The sequence below is a fragment of the Telopea speciosissima genome, chromosome 10, assembly GCF_018873765.1.
Source record: "Telopea speciosissima isolate NSW1024214 ecotype Mountain lineage chromosome 10, Tspe_v1, whole genome shotgun sequence".
NCBI classification, from domain to species: Eukaryota; Viridiplantae; Streptophyta; class Magnoliopsida; order Proteales; family Proteaceae; genus Telopea; species Telopea speciosissima.
The window spans coordinates 34,053,506-34,076,776 of NC_057925.1; the positions used below are offsets into that span (position 1 = coordinate 34,053,506).

The 23,271-nt window shown below is 40.0% G+C and overlaps 1 protein-coding gene and 1 long non-coding RNA gene across 2 annotated transcripts; one reads left to right on the plus strand and one right to left on the minus strand.

The window, feature by feature from the left end:
* Positions 1–8,980: 8,980 nt before the first annotated feature.
* LOC122643055 (protein argonaute 4A-like) lies at positions 8,981–17,871 on the minus strand. The gene is given in 24 exon segments (XM_043836690.1): positions 8,981–9,418; positions 10,190–10,221; positions 10,296–10,390; positions 10,692–10,765; positions 10,877–10,988; positions 11,111–11,174; positions 12,157–12,222; positions 12,423–12,474; positions 12,477–12,528; positions 12,791–12,928; positions 13,035–13,147; positions 13,235–13,400; positions 13,473–13,586; positions 13,665–13,727; positions 13,871–13,978; positions 14,089–14,205; positions 14,301–14,472; positions 14,632–14,729; positions 14,819–14,916; positions 14,998–15,134; positions 15,217–15,441; positions 15,538–15,743; positions 15,863–16,124; positions 17,803–17,871. Coding segments are annotated over 23 exon segments (2,583 nt in total). The 5' UTR covers positions 15,968–16,124; positions 17,803–17,871; the 3' UTR covers positions 8,981–9,242.
* LOC122643056 lies at positions 17,284–17,646 on the plus strand. Its single transcript, XR_006330155.1, has 2 exons — positions 17,284–17,437; positions 17,563–17,646. It is a non-coding gene; the product is annotated as an uncharacterized LOC122643056 (long non-coding RNA).
* Positions 17,872–23,271: the final 5,400 nt, after the last annotated feature.

The following is a 23,271-nucleotide window of genomic DNA, read 5'->3' on the forward strand; positions in this document are numbered from 1 at the left end:
CAAAAATCGATGGGAACTCATGGCCTTGATTTTGTGGAGCTATTTGACTCCATTGGCTAACCTCAAAGCTCTCAATCCCATCCCCATCGATAGACATAGGGTTTCTACCCTATTATGCCCTAAATGAAGTTCTCCTTGCTTTCCTTTATTGAATCCATGGGTTGCATAGGCCTAATGGGGTCTTAGGACCCTAATGTGCCAAGGAGAGAGTCCTCTTGGTGATTCCTTTCCTCCAATCTACTTGAAAATGGAAGCTTTGGTGAAGAATCCTTTGATTTTAAGGTTTGGAGACACGCGGTTTTACCTACGGTTTCAATACCTACGAGAAACCGCCCCTGCAACCACCCTAAGACCATCTTCTTAAGAAACTCTCTGTTAAAGTTGGTTTTACCTACAATTTCATATACCCTAAGAAATCACACGTAAAATCGCACCTAGCAGAACCCTTCCTAAGCCCCTGTTAAGGTTGGATTTACATGTGATTTTAAGTTTGGGTATGAAACCACCCATAAAACCACCTTACCTTTAAAGTCTACAACTTAGGTAATTTGTGGGGGTCCTTTTTGGGGATCCTCCCCTTTGACATAATTAACCATATTCTCACTCTTTCACTAGGTTAAATCTCCCATTTTTATAATGTGCTACTTAATCGCGATGACATCTTCTAGCTTCGGGATATAACACCTAGGGTGAGTGGGTTTGGTTTGTTTGGGCTTACTACTATTACTTGCATAATTTTACCATGCTATTAGTATAATTAATTTGGCATGATTTGTGCATTTGCATACTTTATTAAATGATGAACATGATTATGATTGTGGTTGTTCTTACATTTTAATGGATCACGGTGCCGGTGAGTACCGGTGCCGGAATCCCGAATATTATATATTTATGAAGTAATTTTTTTGAATGTCATATTGAATTGTATGCGCCGTGCCATGCTGGTAATCGGGCACTAAACCAGATGAAAAGTTGATGTGCCCGGATTACCTCTCGGGACGATAGGACTTGCATGCAGTATATCTGCGGCTAGGATTTTTGCATCCTTATGCTACGACCCTTACCAACAGGGGTTTAGGTGTTGGGTAATCAGTACACCGGATTCTATGGAGGGGAGAGAGGCCAGTCATGGTAGTATTGGTTATCAGGGTCTGCCACTGAGTGGTCTTGGAGGCTTTGATCGGCGTAGGCCCCTAGTGACAATTGAGAATTCGTTGTGATAATAAGATAAGTGATCCACAATGTCTTCCGAGTTGTCACAGTAGCATATACCTCTGACTTAGTTGTGTGATAGGTGGAATAAAAATAGAATTAACATGTGCATGCATCATTGAACTATGTGAATTACGTGTTTGTGCATCCCCATCCCCTCACTGGCTCAGTGGAGCTAACCCCCTCGTACGCACACTTTTTAGATTATGATGCAGATGGCAGGTATCTCGCGGGACTCGAGGTCCAGTCGTCGGGTTATGATGGCATTGGTACGGATGAGCCAAAAATTGTATTAGAGGAACATGGCGATGGGTGTCCTTGTGATGATTGCGTCTACGGGCCGTGAGGATATTTGGGACTTGGTCCCTTTTGATTTACTTTTGGGGCTTAGACCCATGTATAAACATTTACCGTTATACCTTTTGATAGTTATTAGATGGTCATTGGGAATGTAATTAACTACTGTATTTATCATCTAGCCTTTGAACATCTTGTAACTATTTGATTCTATACGCTTCCGCAATACTACTGATCCTTGGAATGAAATACTCCTTTTCTGCATTCTAGTATTATCTTGCTTTAATATTGGTTATTACTGTGCGTTGAGACACTATGTCAGTGATCCGGATGATTTAGTAGGATGACACGCGTCGTCCTAGTCACCCTTTATATTATATTATATTCTTTGTCTGGAATAGGGGCGTGACAGTTTGGGTTGGGCACCCCTATCATATGGTCATCGCATTGGGTATGCCTAGACATGTGATGTCAGGGTACGAATGTGAGTACTCACATTTTGATGTGTGTATTGGCGAAGAATCTACTTTGTCGATTCCTTCATGTGTTACAGTCACATGTAAGATGGGATAGACATGAGTCACCGAAACCTTATACCTGAGAGGACCCTATCACTGCAAGATGTGACCACATTCTTTGGTTCATCAATGATTGAGACTCAAGTGAATCAAAGCCGGTGTTTTGGGAATGCGCAAATATTTTGTGAGTGAAGGAGTTACTCAACATGATCACCACTATCCGATTGGGGAACACCAAGATTGAGGTTGTCTGTGAATAGTCGGATCAGAATCTGGATCCAGAGCCATTTTGGAAATGGTTTTTGCAAAATCAATTTTACATAAAATGATAGATTATATGTAGTTATTTAATTAAAATATTTTATCGAGTTTTGCAGGACCCGATCATATACACAGACACTCTTATATATATACTATGGAATGGGGTTTGGCAGTACTAATGTACATGCCCTAGATTCCATAACGATGGTGTTGATTAGTGGTGGGTTGGTATATAATAATTAATTATTATGTGAGGGTATAAATGGAATTTACTATATTAATTTTTTATTTAATTTATTGGATATGGTACTATTTGATTTATCCATTAAATATTAAATAAATAATTAATTATGTTGGTTGAATCGTGGGTCAGAGAGAGGAAATAAAATAATGGAATTGATTGATTTAATGAGAGAAAGACCTCCTCTATTTATAATAGAGGAGAAGTTACAACTTACATAAGCTAGGCGATGTGGGACTAAACCCACACAGCCAATTAAACACTTCATGACATAAAATACCCCCAAAAGGACCAGGATACCCCCACGGTATTCTAGAGTACATTCTTCTAACACTCCTCAAGCTGGATTGTACAAATAAGAAAGAAGGAAGATCCAGCTTGGACTAAAAGAAGAAAAAAACTCTCTCCATAACAATGCTAACACTCCCCTTCAAGTTGGCGGATACAAGGTACTAATGCCTAACTTGAATGAAAAATGGGAAAAATAAGTTGTAGCAGAATCCAGCTCCAAAAGGAATGCAGCTCCCAAATAGACCTTCAAGAACTTGAAAAAAATAGACCTTCAAACTTGGGCAGACTTGATCAATTGTTACCAATCTTCAACAATTGTCCAGGGATGAATCTCTGACTGATAATCTTGAAGGTAAGTAACTAGGGCAGCAAGCAGATGAGTCAGGCAGCAATAAAGATCAAGCAGCGGAAACAACCATACTTTAGGACCTCATATGGGTAGGCAATTACCAAACATCTTCAAAACTTTTAACACCAGCCTCCCCCTTACGGAAAACGCAACCCAATAACAAGGTAGATACTTATTGGCAATGGTGAAACCTCTGACCTTCTATGTTTTGCACCAAGTGTCCCTGCATGTTCTGCTCTCTGCAATGGTTGCAGGTATACTGTATATAATCCCCCCCCTCAAGTGTAGTGCACGTGGACTTAAGAGAGATTAGGTTAGAGATAGGGCAAAACATAACATTCCAGAATGGTTCAGTGGTGGCCAAGTGTAATGGAAAAAAGAAGAAATGGTAAAGAAGAGAATACCATTAACTTCCAAGGGTGTTATGGGTAATGCCAAATGTATGTTTTGGGAGGTGGTGAAGGAAAAACAGCAGTGGGATAATGGAGTAGGATTAACTTGGGTAACATAGAAAGCTCCAACCTTGTTCCATCAATCAAGCAAACACTTTGAGTGGAAACCCCTGCAGGGGAGAAACTCCTAACCCCAATATTCAGATCTGAAAAAGATACAAATCTGATTCGAAGTAAGGAAATGCTCCAATTGTCAAGGCTTGTTCAATCTTCAAACAGGGAGGAGCAATTGTGTAAAAGTTTCCATGGTAGAAACTCCCACATGCTAGATAGTACTAAGAAGATATCTGGACAGCAATGAATGGAAGTAGCATCAACAAAACTGGACCAGATCTGAATCTGTAACAATGTTAGTATGCAAGCTCCAAAGTATGTTGGATATTAACCAGAAAAGCTTTACATAACTGAATAGGTTCCTAGATGCAACCAAAAAATCGTGGAACACACTGTGGTAATCCCAAATAGGCTGATCTCCAGGGTAGTAGATTCGAGTCTTCAATAACAAGAGAAATTCGATCTCCAATAAGAGGAAACACAGTCACAATTATAGGGTAGCAGTATTCCACATGAAGGCAGCAGTAACACATCAACTAGTCATGCTTATAGAAGCCAATCAATAACACTAACCAGGTAGGTAGTGAAGCTCATAATAACCAGCCAAAGAAGATAAATAACCAGACAAGTTGAGATCGATTAGGGTAGGGGCTGGAAAGGTTAATGAAAGATGGAGAAATAGAAAAAAGGTAAGGAGGTCAATGGAATAGGGTAGGAAGGTGCTGGAAAAGGCTGCATATGGTGCTCCAAAAGTGGAGGATCAGTCTTCTTTAGGTGATAGGAATCTGATCTCCAAAGACAAAAGGGAAATTCCAAATCGCAGATTAGGGTCCAGCAGGATTTTAATGAAAAACGATAGAAGAGAAAGGGGGGCAGCACTAAATCATTGATATTATGTCTACCTCATTAGTGATGCCCCTATTTTTGGGCTGAAAGGGAGAACAGGAGCAGGAAAAAACGAGAAAAGGGAGGAGGAGGTGAGATTGATTGGAGGAAAAGAAGGGAGAAAATAGGGTTTTCCTCTAACCTAGATCAAACCAGCTTTGATTCCATGTTAGTTGAATCGTGGGTCAGAGAGAGGAAATAAAATAATGGAATTGATTGATTTAATGAGAGAAATACCCCCTAGGGGAAGTTACAACTTACATAAGCTAGGCGATGTGGGACTAAACCCATACAGCCAACTAAACACTTAATAACATAAAATACCCCCAAAAGGATCAGAATACCCCCACGGTATTCTGGAGTACATTCTTCTAACATTCCCCCTTAAGCTAGATTGTACAAATAAGAAAGAAAGAAGATCCAGCTTAGACTAAAAGAAGAAAAAAACTCAAAGAAAAAAACTCTCTCCATTACAATGCTAACAAATTAACTATTCCCTTAGATTCTGCTTCTTCACCAATTAGAAGACCATCAGGTTTAAACAGGTTCAAGCCAATAAGAAGAGAGTGTCAGATTCTCATAGGTATTTTCCAATTAGGGTTTTAGAAACCTTGTCTTCATAAAAACCTAAAATCGCTGAGGGGGGGGGGGGGGACTAAGGCTCCACGTTTTTGGCAGTGCCTTGTGCCCCCCTCCCTCCCACATTTTTTGCTCTCCCTTTCTCTCTTGTGATATCTTCTCTCTAGTCTTTGAGAGTTAGGATTTTGGAAATCCAGATTTGTGTTTGAAGAATTGAAGAGACTCTTGGATTGTCTTAGAGAACCTTGGCTGCATCATTGGAGGTTCAGATCTGTTTACCTAACGTGCTCATTGGAGAAAGAACCACTGTCTATTGGAGGAGCAACACTTGAGGCTCATCATGTTAGTAAATTCTGATTAATTCCTCTTGTTATCGATTATTGATTATTCATGGGATGCGAAAGAAACCCGAATCGATCTCTTTTCGCTACGCATTCAGATATGGGATGAATCCCTCTTTCAATGGGATGGAATAGAGATGTGTTTTTCTCTTTGTCATGGATCCCATAATTTTATGGGGCAAAAAAGAGAGAGACTGGTCATTGGTTTTTCATATCGAACCCTATTTGGGACACAGTAGAACACCCATGGGCGGCCATGGAAAATCCTAAGATTTAAATAAGGTGCCCTATGGCAACTTTGGGACACCCTAAGGCAACTCAAACTTTCCAATATTTGTGAACCCAACTTGATACATGAGTACAATGATCCCATAGACCGTAGCTTGACCTACACAAACCATACCAAAGACTATTTATTTGGTGCAAAAAAACACTTTTATTGGGACAGAGCAAGACTCAACTCCAACGATTGGTACAAAAAACAAAAAGACACGGTTAGTAAAATAGGGACTTGTGATGCAATGGTATTCTTCTATTCTTCATTTTAATAGATGTTTCAAATATAATGGTTGTGGATTGGATAGATGTTTTATGTACAATTGTTATTTGTTGCTTAAATCTTTATACGGAAACAAATAATAACTAAATCTAAATCCAAATTTTATTTTAAGTTAATATTTATTTTTAACCAAATTTTAAAATTGATAAATCCAAAATTTATACCTAGTAAATATTTTCCAAAATCCATTAACTATAAAGATTAGGGTAAATTACATATACCTCCCCTGTACTTTGGCCTAATTACACGTTCCTCCCCTTGATTTTTCCACCTTACACTTTGACCCCTTATGGCTGACGGTGTTGGGGAACTGTTAGTTAATGGTTTAAAAAGACAATATTACCCTTGTTCTAAAATATCACAAGTAGAATTACAATGATACCCTTTTCATCATCTTCAACCTTAAAACACTCATTTCTTTCCTCCTCCACCGCCACCACCACCACCGTAGCCACCATCACTACAGTCGTTGGCTCCTCCTCCACCGCCACCACTGCCGCCGCCTCCTCCTCCTCTTCGGACTCTTATACGGTAACACTAGAGGTCTCCTGCAAAAAATTGTTGATCTCAGACATGCTGGAGAGAGGGTTCTCAGGAACAGTCCACCAAACAAATAATCGAATATAAATGATGAAACGAGCCCTGCATTTGTTGAAGTTGCTCGCAAGAACTTCTTGTACTGTTGGGAATTTTCTTAGGAAAGAGATTTCAGAGATTGTTTTCACAGTCAGCAACATCAGAGAAATACTGAGTCTTTGTGAGATGACCCTCTCACCCTTTTGATTAAAAACAATGCTCATCTTCTCTTCTTCTTCTTCTTCTTCTTCTTCTTCCTGTAACCCCACCCACCCCCACCCCTCTGCAATCCCCCCCATTGTCGACTCCATCGCTGACTTCGCTACCACTTGCTTCGGCGATCAAGATACCCCATATCTCTGCATCTTCAAAGTTAGCCAAAGGTAGGCCATCCAAAAAGAAAGAAAACCAAGCAGAGTTGAGATCCCTCAGCAAAAAAAAACTCACAAACCCATTTGACTTTTTTCATTTCTAATAAAAACCCTACTCTCCAAACCACTCAAGAAATCACCCATGATTTGAGCGAGGCCACCTGCAGATGGGTTTAATCGCAAAGCCCTTTTGCCTCCTCTCCTTCACTCTGTTCCTCTTAGCAATATATACACAAAGATAATCCATCCATGGACCATGAAGCTTAACTAATTACCATATAATTTTATCCTCGGAGCAAAATAAGGTAAGACAATTGAATGGATGTTATGGGTTTCATTTACAGTTTCAAAAGAGAATCTTTATCCTTTTTCCACATATCTTCAATATTCCTCAAAGGGAAATTTGATTTTGGACCTCCAAAACCATTCTTTCAAGCCTTTTATAGCTTGGATGGGCGAAATCCAGCATATGAACATGAGAATGGCTGCCATGGCTAATCCCAGAAGTTGCAGAAACTGAAAAAACGCCATCTCTCTACCTCTCCCTTTCTCTGTTTCCTCTCTATTTACAGCTTCAAAGTTGATTGATTCTAAGGGAGGAGAGCAAAAGGTATTTATAGATGGAAATTAGGGGTTCAAGAATGAATGAAGAATGAAGAATTTTATCTCTAAATCTTTCTAAGAAAAACCAATAACTATACACAATGTGCATTTAGTCAAATAATATTAGATTTGCAGAAACTCAAGTGCATTATCAACAAGTGAGTGGAGTGTTTCAGTGTGCCTGCTTAATCCAACTGTTCCTGAGAAAATGTTCTAGCCTTTTCCATCTCTGATATCGTCTCTCTCACAATCTCAAGCTCCCCCTCCATCCCAAGAGCCCTAAAAGTACGAATCCTTGCTTTGTTGTTTTTCATCATCCAAATTGCTAGCTCGATTGCAAACCTTCTTATTCTAGGAGCTTTATTCTAGGAGCTTTGACTGATGGGTATTGATAGAATTTTAGAACTTGCAGGAATTTCGTTGTTAATTTAATCTCATTGATTCCAGTTCGATTGAACGTGATACTTGCTTCTCAAGGAGTCATGAACTTGAAAACCTGTGTTGCAAGCCCTAGCATTACTTCTTGTACTTTGTTTTCTTCGGACATTATCATCTTCAACACCTATTAATTGGGTTCACAGGAATCTAGGGACCAGTTAGAACGATTCTTACCAAACCCTAGAAAGCAAGATGAAATGGAAGAAGGGTAATAAAAATGTGGATTTATCCATGATGAGGTGGGTGGGGGCGGGTGGGATTGCAGCATGAAGAAGAAGAAGGGTATTGTTGGGTTCAAAAAATTTTGATTCAGTGTCAAAATCAGAGGTTGCTGGAGCATGGTTGGGACGAAGTTGCAGGAGGTAGATGAAGAAGAAGGGCAAAAGGGTCATCTCAAATGACCAAGGGTTAGTTTGGGCATTATAAAAAATCTAACTACACCACGTCAGCACATAACAGACAGATGCTAACTGCAGGGGAGGAATTAGTAATTTTTGAAAAACTATAGGGGAATCGAATGTAAGGTGGGAAAATCAAGGGGAGAAACGTGTAATTAGGCCAAAGTACAGGGGAGGTATATGTAATTTTCCCTAAAGATTAAAGAGTCGCCCAATTGCTATAAAATTAATGACCATAAACAATGATGAAAACTAGAACACTGAATTATAATCACATTTGACCTATACTATAGGGCAGATATTGCAGCCCTATATGGGAACTACAAGAATCCAGAGAATGCACTAATAATAACACAAATGCAATACCTGCATTGATCTCCCTTGACACAATGGATAGAGGCCAATAAGAACCAATCCCAATGAGTTCTCATTTGTGCTATCTTACCATTCAACTCAGCAACAAATAAAAGCAGCAAAGCTGGGAGTCGAAGTAAGCTACCAAAACACCAAAGACTTCACAATCAATGCATCAGAAGATGTACACCTGTACAAGTGAGAAGTGACCTATATTAACAACCATTTTTTAGACTACAGCAGCCTATACATATAGAGTCTGAAACAAAATCATAGTCAAAAGGCAAAAAGGGGCCTGTACAGGAGGAAATCCAGACCTCCAAAACAAAAGGATGAAGTCTGATGGTCAGAGGTCTACAATAGGCATCAAAAGACTTAAGACTGAAAGCCCAATTACACACCATTTCTAGCTTGTAAGGTGATAAAACTGTCTGAAGTTAACTGGGCTTTTGTAGATCCCACTTTACCAAAAGAACATGGAACTGCATACATTCTGATGCAGTCTTGGTAATTCAGGTACTGGCACAGCTGCAGCAGATGTCACCCCACCATGACTTGAGGAAGTCTCTGACATATCATCAAACTTCACAAATTGAGAAACCTGAGTGGCTGCCAAGTGAGCATAGCATATTGGAGCAACTGCAGCAAAAAAAAAAAGAAGCAAAAACAAGATCAAATTTTCACCACTGAAGTAACAATGTTTAAACTGAGGGATAATCAATAGCTTGCCAATGACTGCTTCAACAACAATGAGCTGCACATCTTCCTGGCAAGGAAAAATTGAAAATAAAAATGATTTGAATAAGAAAACAAATGAATGCCCAATGATTTAACAAGAGATGTGGCCCTGGGATTTTAATTCAAGCATTCTCATCTCGCTGACCCTACTAGTAACTGAGGGAAAGCACCTTCATGCACTACTGGAAAGCACTAAACATAGATTCGAAAGGGTTTCCAAAATTTCAAAAGAAAAGAAACTTGTAAGAATAATATGAACTCTATACAGTACTAAAATGGGAACGGGACACCTGCATGCATACCACATCACATGAGATTTGCCATTTTAAGACTAAGCAGGAAGAAAAATCAATTAAACCAAGGCTGAGAACAACTACTTGAGGTCAACCAAATGAACAGTACAGTAAAGAATGACATTGGGAAACCAAAAGTTTCAATGGATGGACCAATGAGAAGCTCGAAGATGACCTGGGTTGAAGTGGAAAGATGGTTGCGTCTTGTGAATTCAGTTGTCATGGGTACAAATTGGTTGGAATTAATTTAATACCTTTTTTTTTTTCAAGCAACCCTTGGTGAATCAAGTTAACCTATTTCAAATGCATGAACAAGAAACTTAATGACCACTGTTCCTAGGAGTGCTCGAGGATTTAGAAAGTAACAACTTTTCATTACCTACGGAAATGGCAGTTGTGCTCCTCTGATATCTGCAAAGTTAAGAGAGTCAGACAATTATAGCAGCATCAAAAAAATAAAATGGGTAATCTTGAGATCCACTCACACATAAGATAGAGAATGTACAAGCTCCTGCAGATCATCAGATGAAAAGCCAATTTCATCATACAGAACATGATAATGCGTTGGACGAGTTGTACCCTGCAAAGACGAATGTCCATTCAAGTCATTGAACATAAACAAGTCTCATTCTGCCATAGCGAAGACACAGAAATAGACATGTCAGTAAATCCCTGCAATCCGGCTCCTCTGTTGCCAAAGCATTTAAGTGAAATGGGTGACAAATTTTTGAGGTACACCCACAAGCAATTAAAAATTTCTATCAATAGGCTCCAGTATTACTCAGAATCAAACCCGGCAAGAAAAAGTTCATAAAACTAGAAAACAATCATCCAATGCATGGGAAAATTAACGCCATGTCCAGTCCATTTCAACTACTCACAATCATCCCAGCATGTGAACACATATAGAAATCGTTATTACGCGGATGGCAAGCTTTGTTATCAATAACAGTGCCTGCAGATAACAAAACAAAAAAATGGATCAAATACAATAATTTTTGGAGGCAATCGAAATACAATCATGCAATTAGCATTTTTCTTTGCTGAGCTAGTAGAAAAAGCTAACCAGGAGGAACATTATCAGGAGATCCTGGCTGGAAGAATTTTGTATGGTGGTTCTTTTGAGCAATGATCGCGACAAACCTAGGAGACCATGACTCATCCAGGAACTTGCATGCCTACAGCGGTAAAAGAAAAGTGAATAGGATATCAAATAATATCAATTCCCGAACTGAACAATATTAATTCTATTCCAAATTACTGTTAATAGGCAATTAGGCAATCATTCCAGGAAAATAACCTCTATTATCTGATCCAGTTCAATATTCAAGACCTGGTTGAACTGTGATTCACTAACCCCATCCCTGAAATCAACATGTTGAGATCAACAATCATGGATTAAACTCAAGTAGATAACAAAAAAAAGTGGAGGATGCTCCAAAATAGAGCCAAAGATGGTAACAGACCAAAAATAGTATATATTGAAGAAATTTGAGTGTTCAAAATAACAATACAAACTAAATCAAATTAGTGGAGCCAACACATCATATAGAAATGGAAATATTGAACATGCATCTAACATAAGATATCAAGGAAAGTTATGAAGAACATGGACTACTGAACATGATACAATATAGTTCATTTGTAGTCAGGATAGATGATGTATTACCACTACTTTTCAGTACCATACATGATACACCTTATGTGCATCACACGGGAGTGATGGACCACCTTCACGAGGTCCCACAAATGAAAGTATCAGTAATCAATAGCCAAATATCAGTCAGATTGCATGTAAAATATAGGGAAAGTAAACTCCCTATGATTAAGCAACTCCTGCACTACGTCATGAACCGAATGGAAGGGCTCATTAAGCCTTAAGCAAAAAGGATTAGAAAAAAACTAAGATAAGAAATTACTTATGAGTTTTGACTTCGGAAATTTACTTTCTTCAGAAAATAATTTTCTTATCATAAATAAATTGAAGAGAAAATATATTCAATTTTTATATCAATCTTCAACTAAGTAAGATAGTATTCCCTGCTTGCATTTTCAATAAGCAGCAGAACAACAAAAATTTCCATGTCACTTGCTCCTCTTTATGTTCTCAATTCTTATTTCAATCTTCCATTAGATGGTTATAAATTTTTTTTTCATGTTTCTGTGTCATTATTATTATTTTTTTGAACATCTTCATTACACTCTTGTTACTTTGTTAGTGATTCTTACTCTCCAAGCTCTTGAAGCCTATTTAAGGACAAGCGATGAAGGACCATACACACAGTTCAACAAGGGATGGAAATTTCAAGCAAGGAACAACCTTCAAAATTTCAAAAACTCAAATACCTGAAAATAATTATCTGCTCAGGTTTCCTTTTCTGAGAACTCACATAAAAGTCCAGCATGAGCTCCCTGCAATTTGCAAAAATAATGAGGGGGAAAAAAGGAACAAAGAACAAAGAGAAAATGGCATATCCCTTCAGTAACCTATTAAGTTGAACTTTTGGAGAGTTTCTATTAAAGTAATAAACAAAAATTGTTAATAAACAGTGGAAAAAGACAAAAACTTAAAATTTAGTAATGTTATAAAAAAATAGCAGGAAGGAACACACCGAATTATTCCTTCATCTTCACCATCTGGTACTTGTCGTTTAAACAGATTATACGCACTGATGCCCTGTAACGAGAAATCAGTGGCCATTGCCTGGAACTGACAACCTATACATGTCATGAACCATACTGTAAATAATCAAATTATGATGACCATTAGCTAACCCTCACACATACAACTCAAGATTGTTACCACCTAATGAAAAACTAACAGAAAAAATATAACTATGACAGCTGTGGCAGGAGAAAAAAAGGTAGGTGGTAAAACCACAGAAACCTGAGTAGAAAAGAAAAGAGATATGTTACCGCAGCAATAGATGGCACATCAGACTGGCCAGGAGATGAGTAGAAAAGAAAAGAGATATGTTACCGCAGCAATAGATGGCACATCAGACTGGCCAGGAGAGCCATGTGATACATCCATTCCAAGGATGATGGTGGGAGTCTTAGAAACCATTGGCATAGCTGGAGACCTTTCAACTGCTAACAAAGAGTTCATACCACCAAGCTGTAGGGAGGTAAGCAAAATGAGCATGTAGAAGTTCAATGGATGGAAATTTAGATAGAATCAATAATAGGGAAAGTATAACATCCGTGAAGCAAGTACATCTTACTTTGGCATTGATCTTCAAGAGGACATTAGTAAGGTATTGATCATTGACTCTCGTGGGTGCAATGCACTGAGTTACAATTCCAAACTCTGCAAGATTCTTCCGCTTCCAAGGACCTTATTAAACAAAGTCAGCTATTAGGCAATGCTCAAGAACATACAGTACATTAAATATGGCCAAATGATCAAGGCAAATGAGCTCACCATAGACATCAGAGTTTTTCCTTTCCAGGAGAAGACAGAGAAGAAACTGGGGTGCCCCAGGAAGCTTCGACTTTATCTGATTAAACATCTCATCAACTCTAGCCATAGGAGGAGCCTGTCTTGATTGAGGATTCTCTTCAAATACATCAAAAGGTGGATCAATGCCCTATTAAGACACAAGAAAATGTTAATGAAGTGCTTAAATATAGTACATATCATAAAAAATGAAAAGACTCACAATTCCTTTCTGCTCCCCACATTTGATCAAATCTCGAATAAGACCACAGACATCACAACGGGCTGAGAAGTTCACAACAGCCCAACGTTGAATCGACGATGGTTCCACTAGTTTCTACACAAGTTTTTGACCAACATGTCAAACTTAGTAAAGAATTTAATTTAAGAACACCCACACAGACACACACAACACCTTATTGTTAAAGTTCCACCGCCCATTTCGAGGCTGGAAGTCCTCTCCGTTCCCTACTTTTAACTGCATAAAAGAATAAGAGATGGAAATCTTTAGACAACATCTTAGGCACCAAATGATAACAAAAGCCAGAACAAATCCCCAAAGAAACAAAATTGGTAGAAATATGAATAGAGCACAAAATACAGAAGCAATAAATAGCAAACCCTTGGGGGAGGCAGAACACGGCCATCAACTTGTGTAAAGTTAGTATTAATTGAAATACCAGAGGCACGCAGCATCGGGTCAGAGTCATAGTTGTTGATTTTAAGGGCCTGCAAGAAAGCACCATAAAAACCAACAACTTTTATTTTTATATAAAAAACATCAATTAAATAAACCTAAAAAATCACAATTTAGGAAGAACTAGATGACAGAAACCTACATCAGTCAAGACTCTCATTCTCTCTTGGGGCTTTTGTCTTGATTTCTCCACCAGTGAAGATCTTTGAAAAGTTGATAATGCTTTTGTATAGCGTTGCAAGGAAACCAATGAACAAAGCTAGAAATATTCAAAAGCAAAGGATTCACCACATATACCATAAAATGCATATGTAAATTGGTTGTTTCTACTGAACTAGGAATTATTCCTTTCACCTCAATGGGGATATAGGTAGGCCTCTTTGGCTTCCCAACATTTATACATGGCAAGCTTCCCGAGTAGCGTAACTCTATATGGCGATACTCCTTAAAATACTCTAACACTGTTAGTTCAATGGTTTGAGGCGAGCCATCCCCATCCCTTCCACTCTTTTGATTTAGAGTGAACCTACAAATCACATTAACTAGCTAGCAACAATCACTGGAAACCATCTTGAATTACTTCTCCCATGATGCCTAGGTACTTATTTATGGTATTTGATAAAATAAAATACTTCAGTATTACTGGAGGAAAGGAAATAATACAAAAATAGGAGCAGAAGCTTACCTCTGCTCATCACATGGCAACTCACTCAATCCAGTGATCTTATGTTCTGTATTAGAGGGACTTGTCTTGATCCTCAGATTTTTGAGCGTTCGTTTCGCCTGGTAACAAAGACAATTGAAAATCCTTTTCCCAAGAATAAAAAGCTCCATTAGTATGATGTCAAATCTTGATCACCAACACTGGTTACCTTCGCCCAGTCAATCTCCCCAGGGTTCCTGACTTTTTGGTTTGCGATTAGAAAATCCACTACTGGTCCTGGTTGTATTATCATTGTGGTAGATACATCTGCATTTGGTTACACAACGAGTGAGAAAAAGAAGCTCAAATGATCATGATGCAGAACCAAGCTTTGTATCTAGAACACACCGATGTTAAGTGATAAGCCCCCTTGACTGGTTCGAAAACTGGAGTGAAACCCTTTGCACCCCAGCACACCACCTCCCAAGTCAGTGAAGTTCTTTGGATCATTGTGGAAGAAAGATTGGCGGACAAGAAGGCAGCCCCTGTGGAGAAACAGTATAAGTTTAGTGACACAGTAGCAACAAAAGCAAGCTCCCAAAATAGTTGAACCAAGCATTAACTTACTGCTTTGCTGCATGTTGCCTCAGAATGATATCAAGAACTCTCAGAGCCTCTTGCGAGTTCTCCGACTCCTGACCACGTAGTGCATTAGCAATAGACTGCATTGGGATTTTTGCTGCGAAACTGATCTCAACTTTAAATGTCTTAGACTGGTATGGACGCCTTAATCTTTTCCGATCACTCCCATTTGGGCTCCCATTACCACCAGGGCTGCCATTGCCCACAGTTCTAGATGCAAAAATAAACCACAGAGTTAATATCTAGGACCAAAAGAATATAGTTAGTAAACTGAAGCTAAAGTACAAACACAAAGGACACATGCACCTATTAGATGAAATATCATCAAGCACAACAGTGAATTCGAGCTTGTTAGCGGGAAGAGGTCCAACTGTAAACAAGCTCTTTTCCCCATCATAAGCGAAGTCCTTTCCAGCTAGCTCAGAATCATAAGTCTCATGAACTCTATCCATCACTCTTCTTCCAGTACCCTTTCCTTCTGCAGGACGACCATCTTCATATAACACACAAACCTGTTACAACAGAGAAAAAATTCAAATAGCATGCTTGGCATTAAGTAAGATTCATTTTCCTATTCCAGCAGAAGCAAATTCCAAAAGCAGAAAATTTTTACAAAAAGACAAATACTTACACTGTAGTGAAAAAAGTATCCATCAACCTTGTTAACGTTAACCTTGAAATGATTGGTTAACAACTGTATTGGTTGCCCCTTGCGCCCAATACCAGTCCTAGCCATTGGAACTCACTTGGTCTTTGAAACCTTCGTTACTGGCTCAGGTCTGACTTCTGAATCCAGTCTCAAAGGAGTTACATTTGGCGGAATTGGTGGAGGTGGCGGCAGAGCCTCTGCGAACCCTGTTCCTTCGGGATCAGATAGATCCATATCTTAAATCCTAAGAAACAACCACAACCAAAAGTGTCATAAAGAATGAACAATTTAATATAAAGAACACCACAATATAAAGTTCTGAAATTATGTACAGAGACTGATAAATAAAATAATAAAAAAACATTAAAACTTAGAACCAGAAGACAGAACATGGCAGCACTACTAGTAATGTAAAAACAAGGCAGCGATTTCCACTGTTAAAAGATTGGTGTTTGTTACGGTGCCACAGCAATATCACCAATTCTGTTCCAACACTTGAAACACGGCTCAAGGCATGTCATGGATTATGGGATATTATTAACGCACCAAACGGCTTAATGAATAACAAGAGGGGAAAACATCCAAGAAAATCTTCATCAGTATAAACATGACAAAATAAAAGGAGAAAATCATGCACGCAGCAGACATACTCTCCAGTATGAGAAGGTAGACTCTCCAATACAAACGAAAAAGAAAAAAAATAGAAAAAGTTCACATTGTAGTACAAAACTGTTTCAGCAATTAAAAAACCTAACTATGACAAAAACACTGAGCCAAAATGAAATACAGCTACGAGAACAACTACAGACATGAAGAAAGAGCAAACAATGACCACAAGCAACTTCAACAAACACAAATAGTAAAAACACAGGGAGTACACAAGACACAAATAACACAAGGGTAAACAAGCTCATACAACTAAATAATAACAAAAACATTTTGAAACAACAAAGTACAAAAAACAAAGAGAAGACGTGAAAAAAACAGAGCAAACTCACTTTAAAACGAACTCAAACTACAAAAGATAGTGAATTGTCATTCAGAGGGGAGGGGGGAAGAAGAAAGCCAACATGCAAGTTAAGCTCCAGGCATCCCAACAAAACATATGCCAAATGAGACGATTATCAACAAAACAAACATCCAAACTAAACTAAAAACAGTTCCAGACGCTAACACAGAGAAAAACAGAGATTAGGCTTAAACAAGTTAACCAAACAAAGAAAAACCCCCCAACTAGTGCATAATCAGAGCAGCATTACATATTCAAACTCAAAACCGGCAAAATCCACTTATTTTACATCAATTCACTTCAAATAGCCAAAGATCTGCTCAATAATGAGCCGAAATTCTACGAAAAATACCAGAAAACAGAGCACAAACGATGTGAAAATCTCCTGAAATGGTGAAGAAGAAAACCAACATGCAAGTTAAGCTCCAGGCATCGCAACAAAACGTAACCCAAATGAAACGATTATCAACAAAACGCACATCCAAACTCAACTAAAAACAGTTCCACACGCTAACACAAAGAGCAAAACATAGATTAAGCTTAAACAAGTTAACCAAACAAAGAAACCCCCCCCCCCCCAACCAGTGCATAATCAGAGCAGTATTATTACATATTAAAACTCAAAACCAGTAAAATCCACTTCGTTTACACAAAGAGCAAAACAGAGAGTAAGCTTAAACAAGTTAACCAAACAAAGAAAACCCCCAACTAGTGCATGATCAGAGCAGCATTATTACATATTAAAACTCAAAACCAGTAAAATCCACTTCGTTTACATCAATGCACTTCAAATAGCCAAAGCTCTGCTTAATAATGAGCCAAAAAATTCCACGAAAAAGACCAGAAAACAGAGCACAAACAATGTGAAAATCTCCAGAAATGGCGTCCTAAACCTCAGTAACCAAAATCGTACCTACAGACTCGGAAACAACGAACCAAGACCCTAGTAAAACCACACCAAATCCCCTCGTCTCGTCCCCTCTCTCACCTGCTAACAACTGCTCTCACTTCTCTCCGACAGTCTTTAATAAGTAGTCCACCAAGCAGACCCTCCATAGTCCATGCCATTGCCTTGTCAGACTCCGAATTCCACGTGATCTTAACTGAAAAGCCTTTTTTATTCCATATTTTCTCTTTTTGTTATGAGATCCATACGTTATGATTTTCTACCAATAAATAAAAAAAAAAGGGAAAAAGTTCTCTGACAGGGAGTGTGGCCTACGCCAACACTCCCATGAGTCTATCTCTCTCCTCCACATGTGAAAAGACATCTATGCCCCCTTATTTTAAGGAGGAGAGAGATAGAGACATAGGAGCGCTGGTGTAGGCCACACTCCCATACAGAAAGCCACACTCACCTACAGAAAACTGCTAAAAAATAAAAAAACAAAAAAGAAAATTGGCGTTGTACGACAACTATTCCAATCTGACGGCTGTCTCCCGAGGATCTCATTGTACTATAAATGTACGATCTGCACCAATAACATTCATATGCGTTCAGTGCCAAGCAAAGAAAATCCAAATACATAAAACAGATAGAGTACATGATAAACACAAGGTATGGATATATGGTATCCAAAACCAAGGAGCAGAAATTGACTCGGTCTCAAATGCCATTGACTAGGTCATCCAAGCTAGGGGATGGGTCACAAACACTTCCCTAAATAAGAAGCTGTAGACACAACAACAGATAAGCGCATGCACATGCATGCCAAAAGAGGGGGGCCCATACGTGCCGAAAAGATCAATGCCAAATGGCCCATGCGTGCCGTCGTGCTACCACAGCCTACTTTCAAACAGACTTGTCGGATTGACAAAGGTCTGTTGGATTGATGAGTGGAGCTTTGAGGGACGGCAAGAAAACCACCAAAATCACCGCCACAATCTACTTTCGAACAAATCTGCAAGGATTTAATGGATCGGCGAGTGGAGCTTTGTTCAACGACAGGAGAGGGATGGTGAAGACTAAATGGCGGCAGGAGCTTCGGAGCCAATGATAATCTCAGTGCCACCGGCACCTGAATTGACATGACCTGCAAACACACAAACAAAAGACAAAAAGAAAGACCTCCAAGGTAAATTACAATAAGGTCTTAACACGCTTCCAACCGGTGCCAAGTGAGGTGGAGTGCATCAAATGAGAAGAGACCAGCTGAAACCTTGCAGGTATGGTGATGGGAATGGGAGGAACTAAGTGTTGGGAAGGTGGAAAAAGAGGCGTTGGTGGTGGAGAGGTGGTTGTTGTTGATGGAGATACGATGAAACAGGGTAAACATGATGAAGAAGCAAGGCTTGAGACTTGCGTTAGTGGTGGCAGAACTCCCATCATCACCAGTTCCCACCCCCTTGTCTATTTGACCTTCAGTGCCTCCCAACAAAGGGAAACTGCTATGGTCAGACAACCAGATGCACAGATCTGAACATATCAATATAAGGTGAATTAAAGCAGAGGACGATCACAAGAAGGCCGAGATCTGAGTGAAAAAAGAGGAAAAGGAAAGAAAGGCAAAGGAAATAAAAAAAAAGGGAGAAATACGATCTGAACAGATCTGAGAAGAAGGAAAGAAAGGCAAAGGGAAAATAGGGAAAAACCATATCTGAACAGATCTGAGAAGAAGTAAAGTGGGAGGTCGTTCACGGAAATGGCAAAGATTTGAGCTGAGGCGGTGAGAAATTGCAAAGAAGGGAAAAGGAAAAGGAAGAGTTGTAGCGATCTTTTCTTCCCTAAGTATGGCGGCTTTGGAAACGGCTCAGCTTCTGGCTTCTGCACATTCAGTGTTTCTGGGTAATCTAATCTGACAGTGACCTAAGGTTGGTGTCGTGATATAGCTGTACATTATGCTAAGAGATTGAATCCTGGATGTTAACCTTTGGTATCTTCGTATCTATACAGCGTGGCAAGAAACTCACGATTGGACTTTTCTTTGGTAGAAAGAAACTCACGATTTGACAGTTGTGAATTGTGACTTTGAGCCTTGTATAAAGAGTAGTGATAGAGGGTATTATTTTGAGAAAAGGCTAGGCAGTAATGTCACGCCCCTATCCCAAGCTTAGGCCATAAGCACAGTAAAGAGGGTGATTAGGATGACACGCGTCACCCCAATTCCTACCAGGATCAACAACACAGTGTCCCAAGCCATAGTCAACAACCAAGGCCCAAATGAATATATTTGCGTATCAAGAAAGGAATATTCCATTCAACATCAAAGATAATATGAGCGGAAGCAATATTTACATAAGCAGTTATAATATGTTCAGATGGCTAGGTGATACAGTAATAGTTTAACACTGACAGCAGCTGACCATGACATAACTACTCAGAATAATAGTAAGTTATTACAAAAAGTGTTAATGATGGGCATAAAGCCCCAAAAGAATCAAAAGGTGGGGACAATCCCCAAACAACATTAGTGACCGTAAGCACAATCATTACAGGGGCAACCGTCTTTGTGTTCATCTGACACAAACTCAGGCTCCTCTGCGCCGATACTATCGTACTCTGCCGGTTGAGCTTCTAAGCTAGCCAAGTAGCCACCATCTGTATCAAAATCTAAAAAATTGTGTACACAGAGGGTTAGCTCCACTAAGCCAGTGAGGGAAAAGGGGAGTGCATAAACACACAATCACACATAGTCCATGATGTTTGTAATGTCAAATATATTTTTCACCTAACAAACAGTTTAAGTTATGGTGTATGCTACTGTGATAACTCGGGAGACACTAAGGGTCTCTTAACTTATCGCCCCAGTGAAACCTCAATTATCACAATGGAGCCTACGCTGGTAGAAGCCATAGACCACCCAGTGGCAAACCCCGATAGCCATCACTACCCCTGACCTGGCCTCTCCCACCTCCACAGGCAACAGGTGCTCAAACTATCCAACACATAAACCCCTGTTGGCAAGGGTCGTAGCATAGGGAGCATAAATCCTAGCCACAGATATGCTACATGCAAGTTCTATCGTCCCGAGAGGTATTTCGGGTGCATCAACGTCAAATTCCATCTAGTACCCGGGCACTAGCACGATACGACGCATACAGATCAGGATGGCAAGCAATGAATATCATAAGAATCTTTGGGGTTCTGGCACAGGCATACCCGACACTGTAACCCAATACAAGAAGTAAAGTAAACATATCCACATTTCATCAATTCGTATCCAGCATGGTTTTATATGCAAAGATGCAACATGGTAAGGATGAAGGCAGGCATAAAAACCATCATGAAATTTACATAGTTATGTTTTATATATCAAGCCCAAACATCACCCAAAACCCACTCACAGTTTGCTTGCTTGTCGTTCGGTGTGTTGGGTAAGGTTTGCTTTGGTGCACACACTCCCACACAGATTTCGAAGTCTGAGGATGCATGAGAACAGTGTGAGAAGTGTATAGGCGGGTCCCATGAAGGGCCCCATCAACTCAATTGAAGTTTGGGTGAAGACAGCATGGGCGGATGCAGAAACAAAGGCAGCCAGGTGAGTCCGATCGTGGATCCGTCCAGGCCAAACCCTGAGAATATATGGAATGGACTCACGAGCGGATGTAGAACATGGATCCGCTCGTGCATCCGTCCAAACCCTGAGACATTCCCGAGAGTGAACTGAGCTACGGGCGGATTCACCCAGTGAGTCCGCTCGTGGCTCTGCCCCAGGCTAACAGCTAGGCTATATTGGACGGACTAACGGGCAGAAATATGACAGTGGATCCGTCGACATTCTTTTGAAATCTGTGAAGATCCCTACCTCCAACCCTTCATCCATGGAACCACAAAGGTCCTAGGGTTGGGGAGGTGAGTCCAATCCTTCGTTGGAGGTCCCAAAACACATAGTCCTTTAAGGAACTTAGAGGATTCAAGGGATTGGATCTATCTCCAAGGTTTTCCCCAAACTTAAACTAGGTTTTCAATGCTTGAATAGCAACTTAGGTTGTCAAATCCATATAGGCATCAAGGGAAAGGGATGTGAATCTCAAAGGGAGCATTCCTTAGGGATTATTGGGTTCCCAAGAGAAACCCCAAGTTTGGAATCGATCCCAAGGGGATCCTAATTCTCGAAAATGGAAAAGAGAGGGAGGAAGGTGAGGACATTTACCTCAAGGATGGATTAATGGGTGATTTCCACCTCCACGGTCCCTCCAAGCTCTTCTTCTCCAAGGCCTTCAATGCCCCTTAGCTCCCAACGTTTTGTGTTAGTACGAGAAGTAATGAGTCTTTATGGTCAAGTCTCACCCTTAAGGCTATTCCCCACTTAGGGCCTGTTTGGCTTGGGCTTTAAGAGCCAAAACTCATTTAAAAGCCTATTTAGGCAAATGGGTCCACCTATATGGTACAATCATAAGTCAAAGAGACCAAGGGTGGGGTCAACCTTGTCTAGGTGCATAGGTAGGATGCCTGGGGCATGGGGTGTGGGTTCCACACGAGAAAAACACCCAAAAGCCTTTTACAGCACAGGCAGACTAACTGAAGGATGTGGTCTTGATGAGTGCATTCGTGCGTCCGTTGCTACTATGAAGGGCAAAGCCTTAAGGAAATTGATTGGGCTTTGGCCCACACTTTAAGGCCAACAAGGGGAAGGTACACTAACATTCATAAGGGCAATATCTTACCCCTCGACCATCACGATGTGTCCTTCGTGATCTCAAAGAGTTTCCCAATCTCGATGCTTAGTTCATCGCCAAAAGAGGTGTCTAGGTGTGGGGACACAGGGAACACCTTCCGGTACTCTTCACTCTGGGGACTCATGCTAGGAGGATGGTTGACGAAGTCACCATTGATAAATCTTCCCCACTGTCGGTTAAGGAACCTCTCCTCCACAGGCAGGCCCATGAACTGGTCAACTATCTTGTGGCTAGGTTTGACCACAAGTGAAAATAGCTCACCAACGTACACGACAGCAGAATCTACATCACAAGAGAGAGAAATTATAATTAATAGCGATTCCGGGCGCGAATGTAACAACCTCCCTACCTAACAAAAAATTTCGTCCCCAAAGTTTATCTTACCTTGTAAGAATCCAAGGGAAGGGTACTTTGCTCGCATTTTCACCTCGGCTTCCTAGGACGTTTCTTCTTCTGGGTGGTTACACCATTTCACTTTCACATAGTGAATAGGTCTATTACGGAGATTCACCACCTTGCTATCCAAGATCTTCTCAGGTTGTTCCTTATAAGACATACCCGCTACCAGCTCTGGTGGTTCCTGAGATAGAATATGACTGGCGCCATGCACATAGTTCCACAACATAGACACATGGAAGACATCGTGCACGCCATCCAAAGATGGTGGAAGCACTAATCGATAAGCCACCGGTCCAATCTTCGTAAGAATTTCATAGGGCCCAATATATCTCGGGCTTAGCTTGCCCTTCTTGCTGAACCGCAT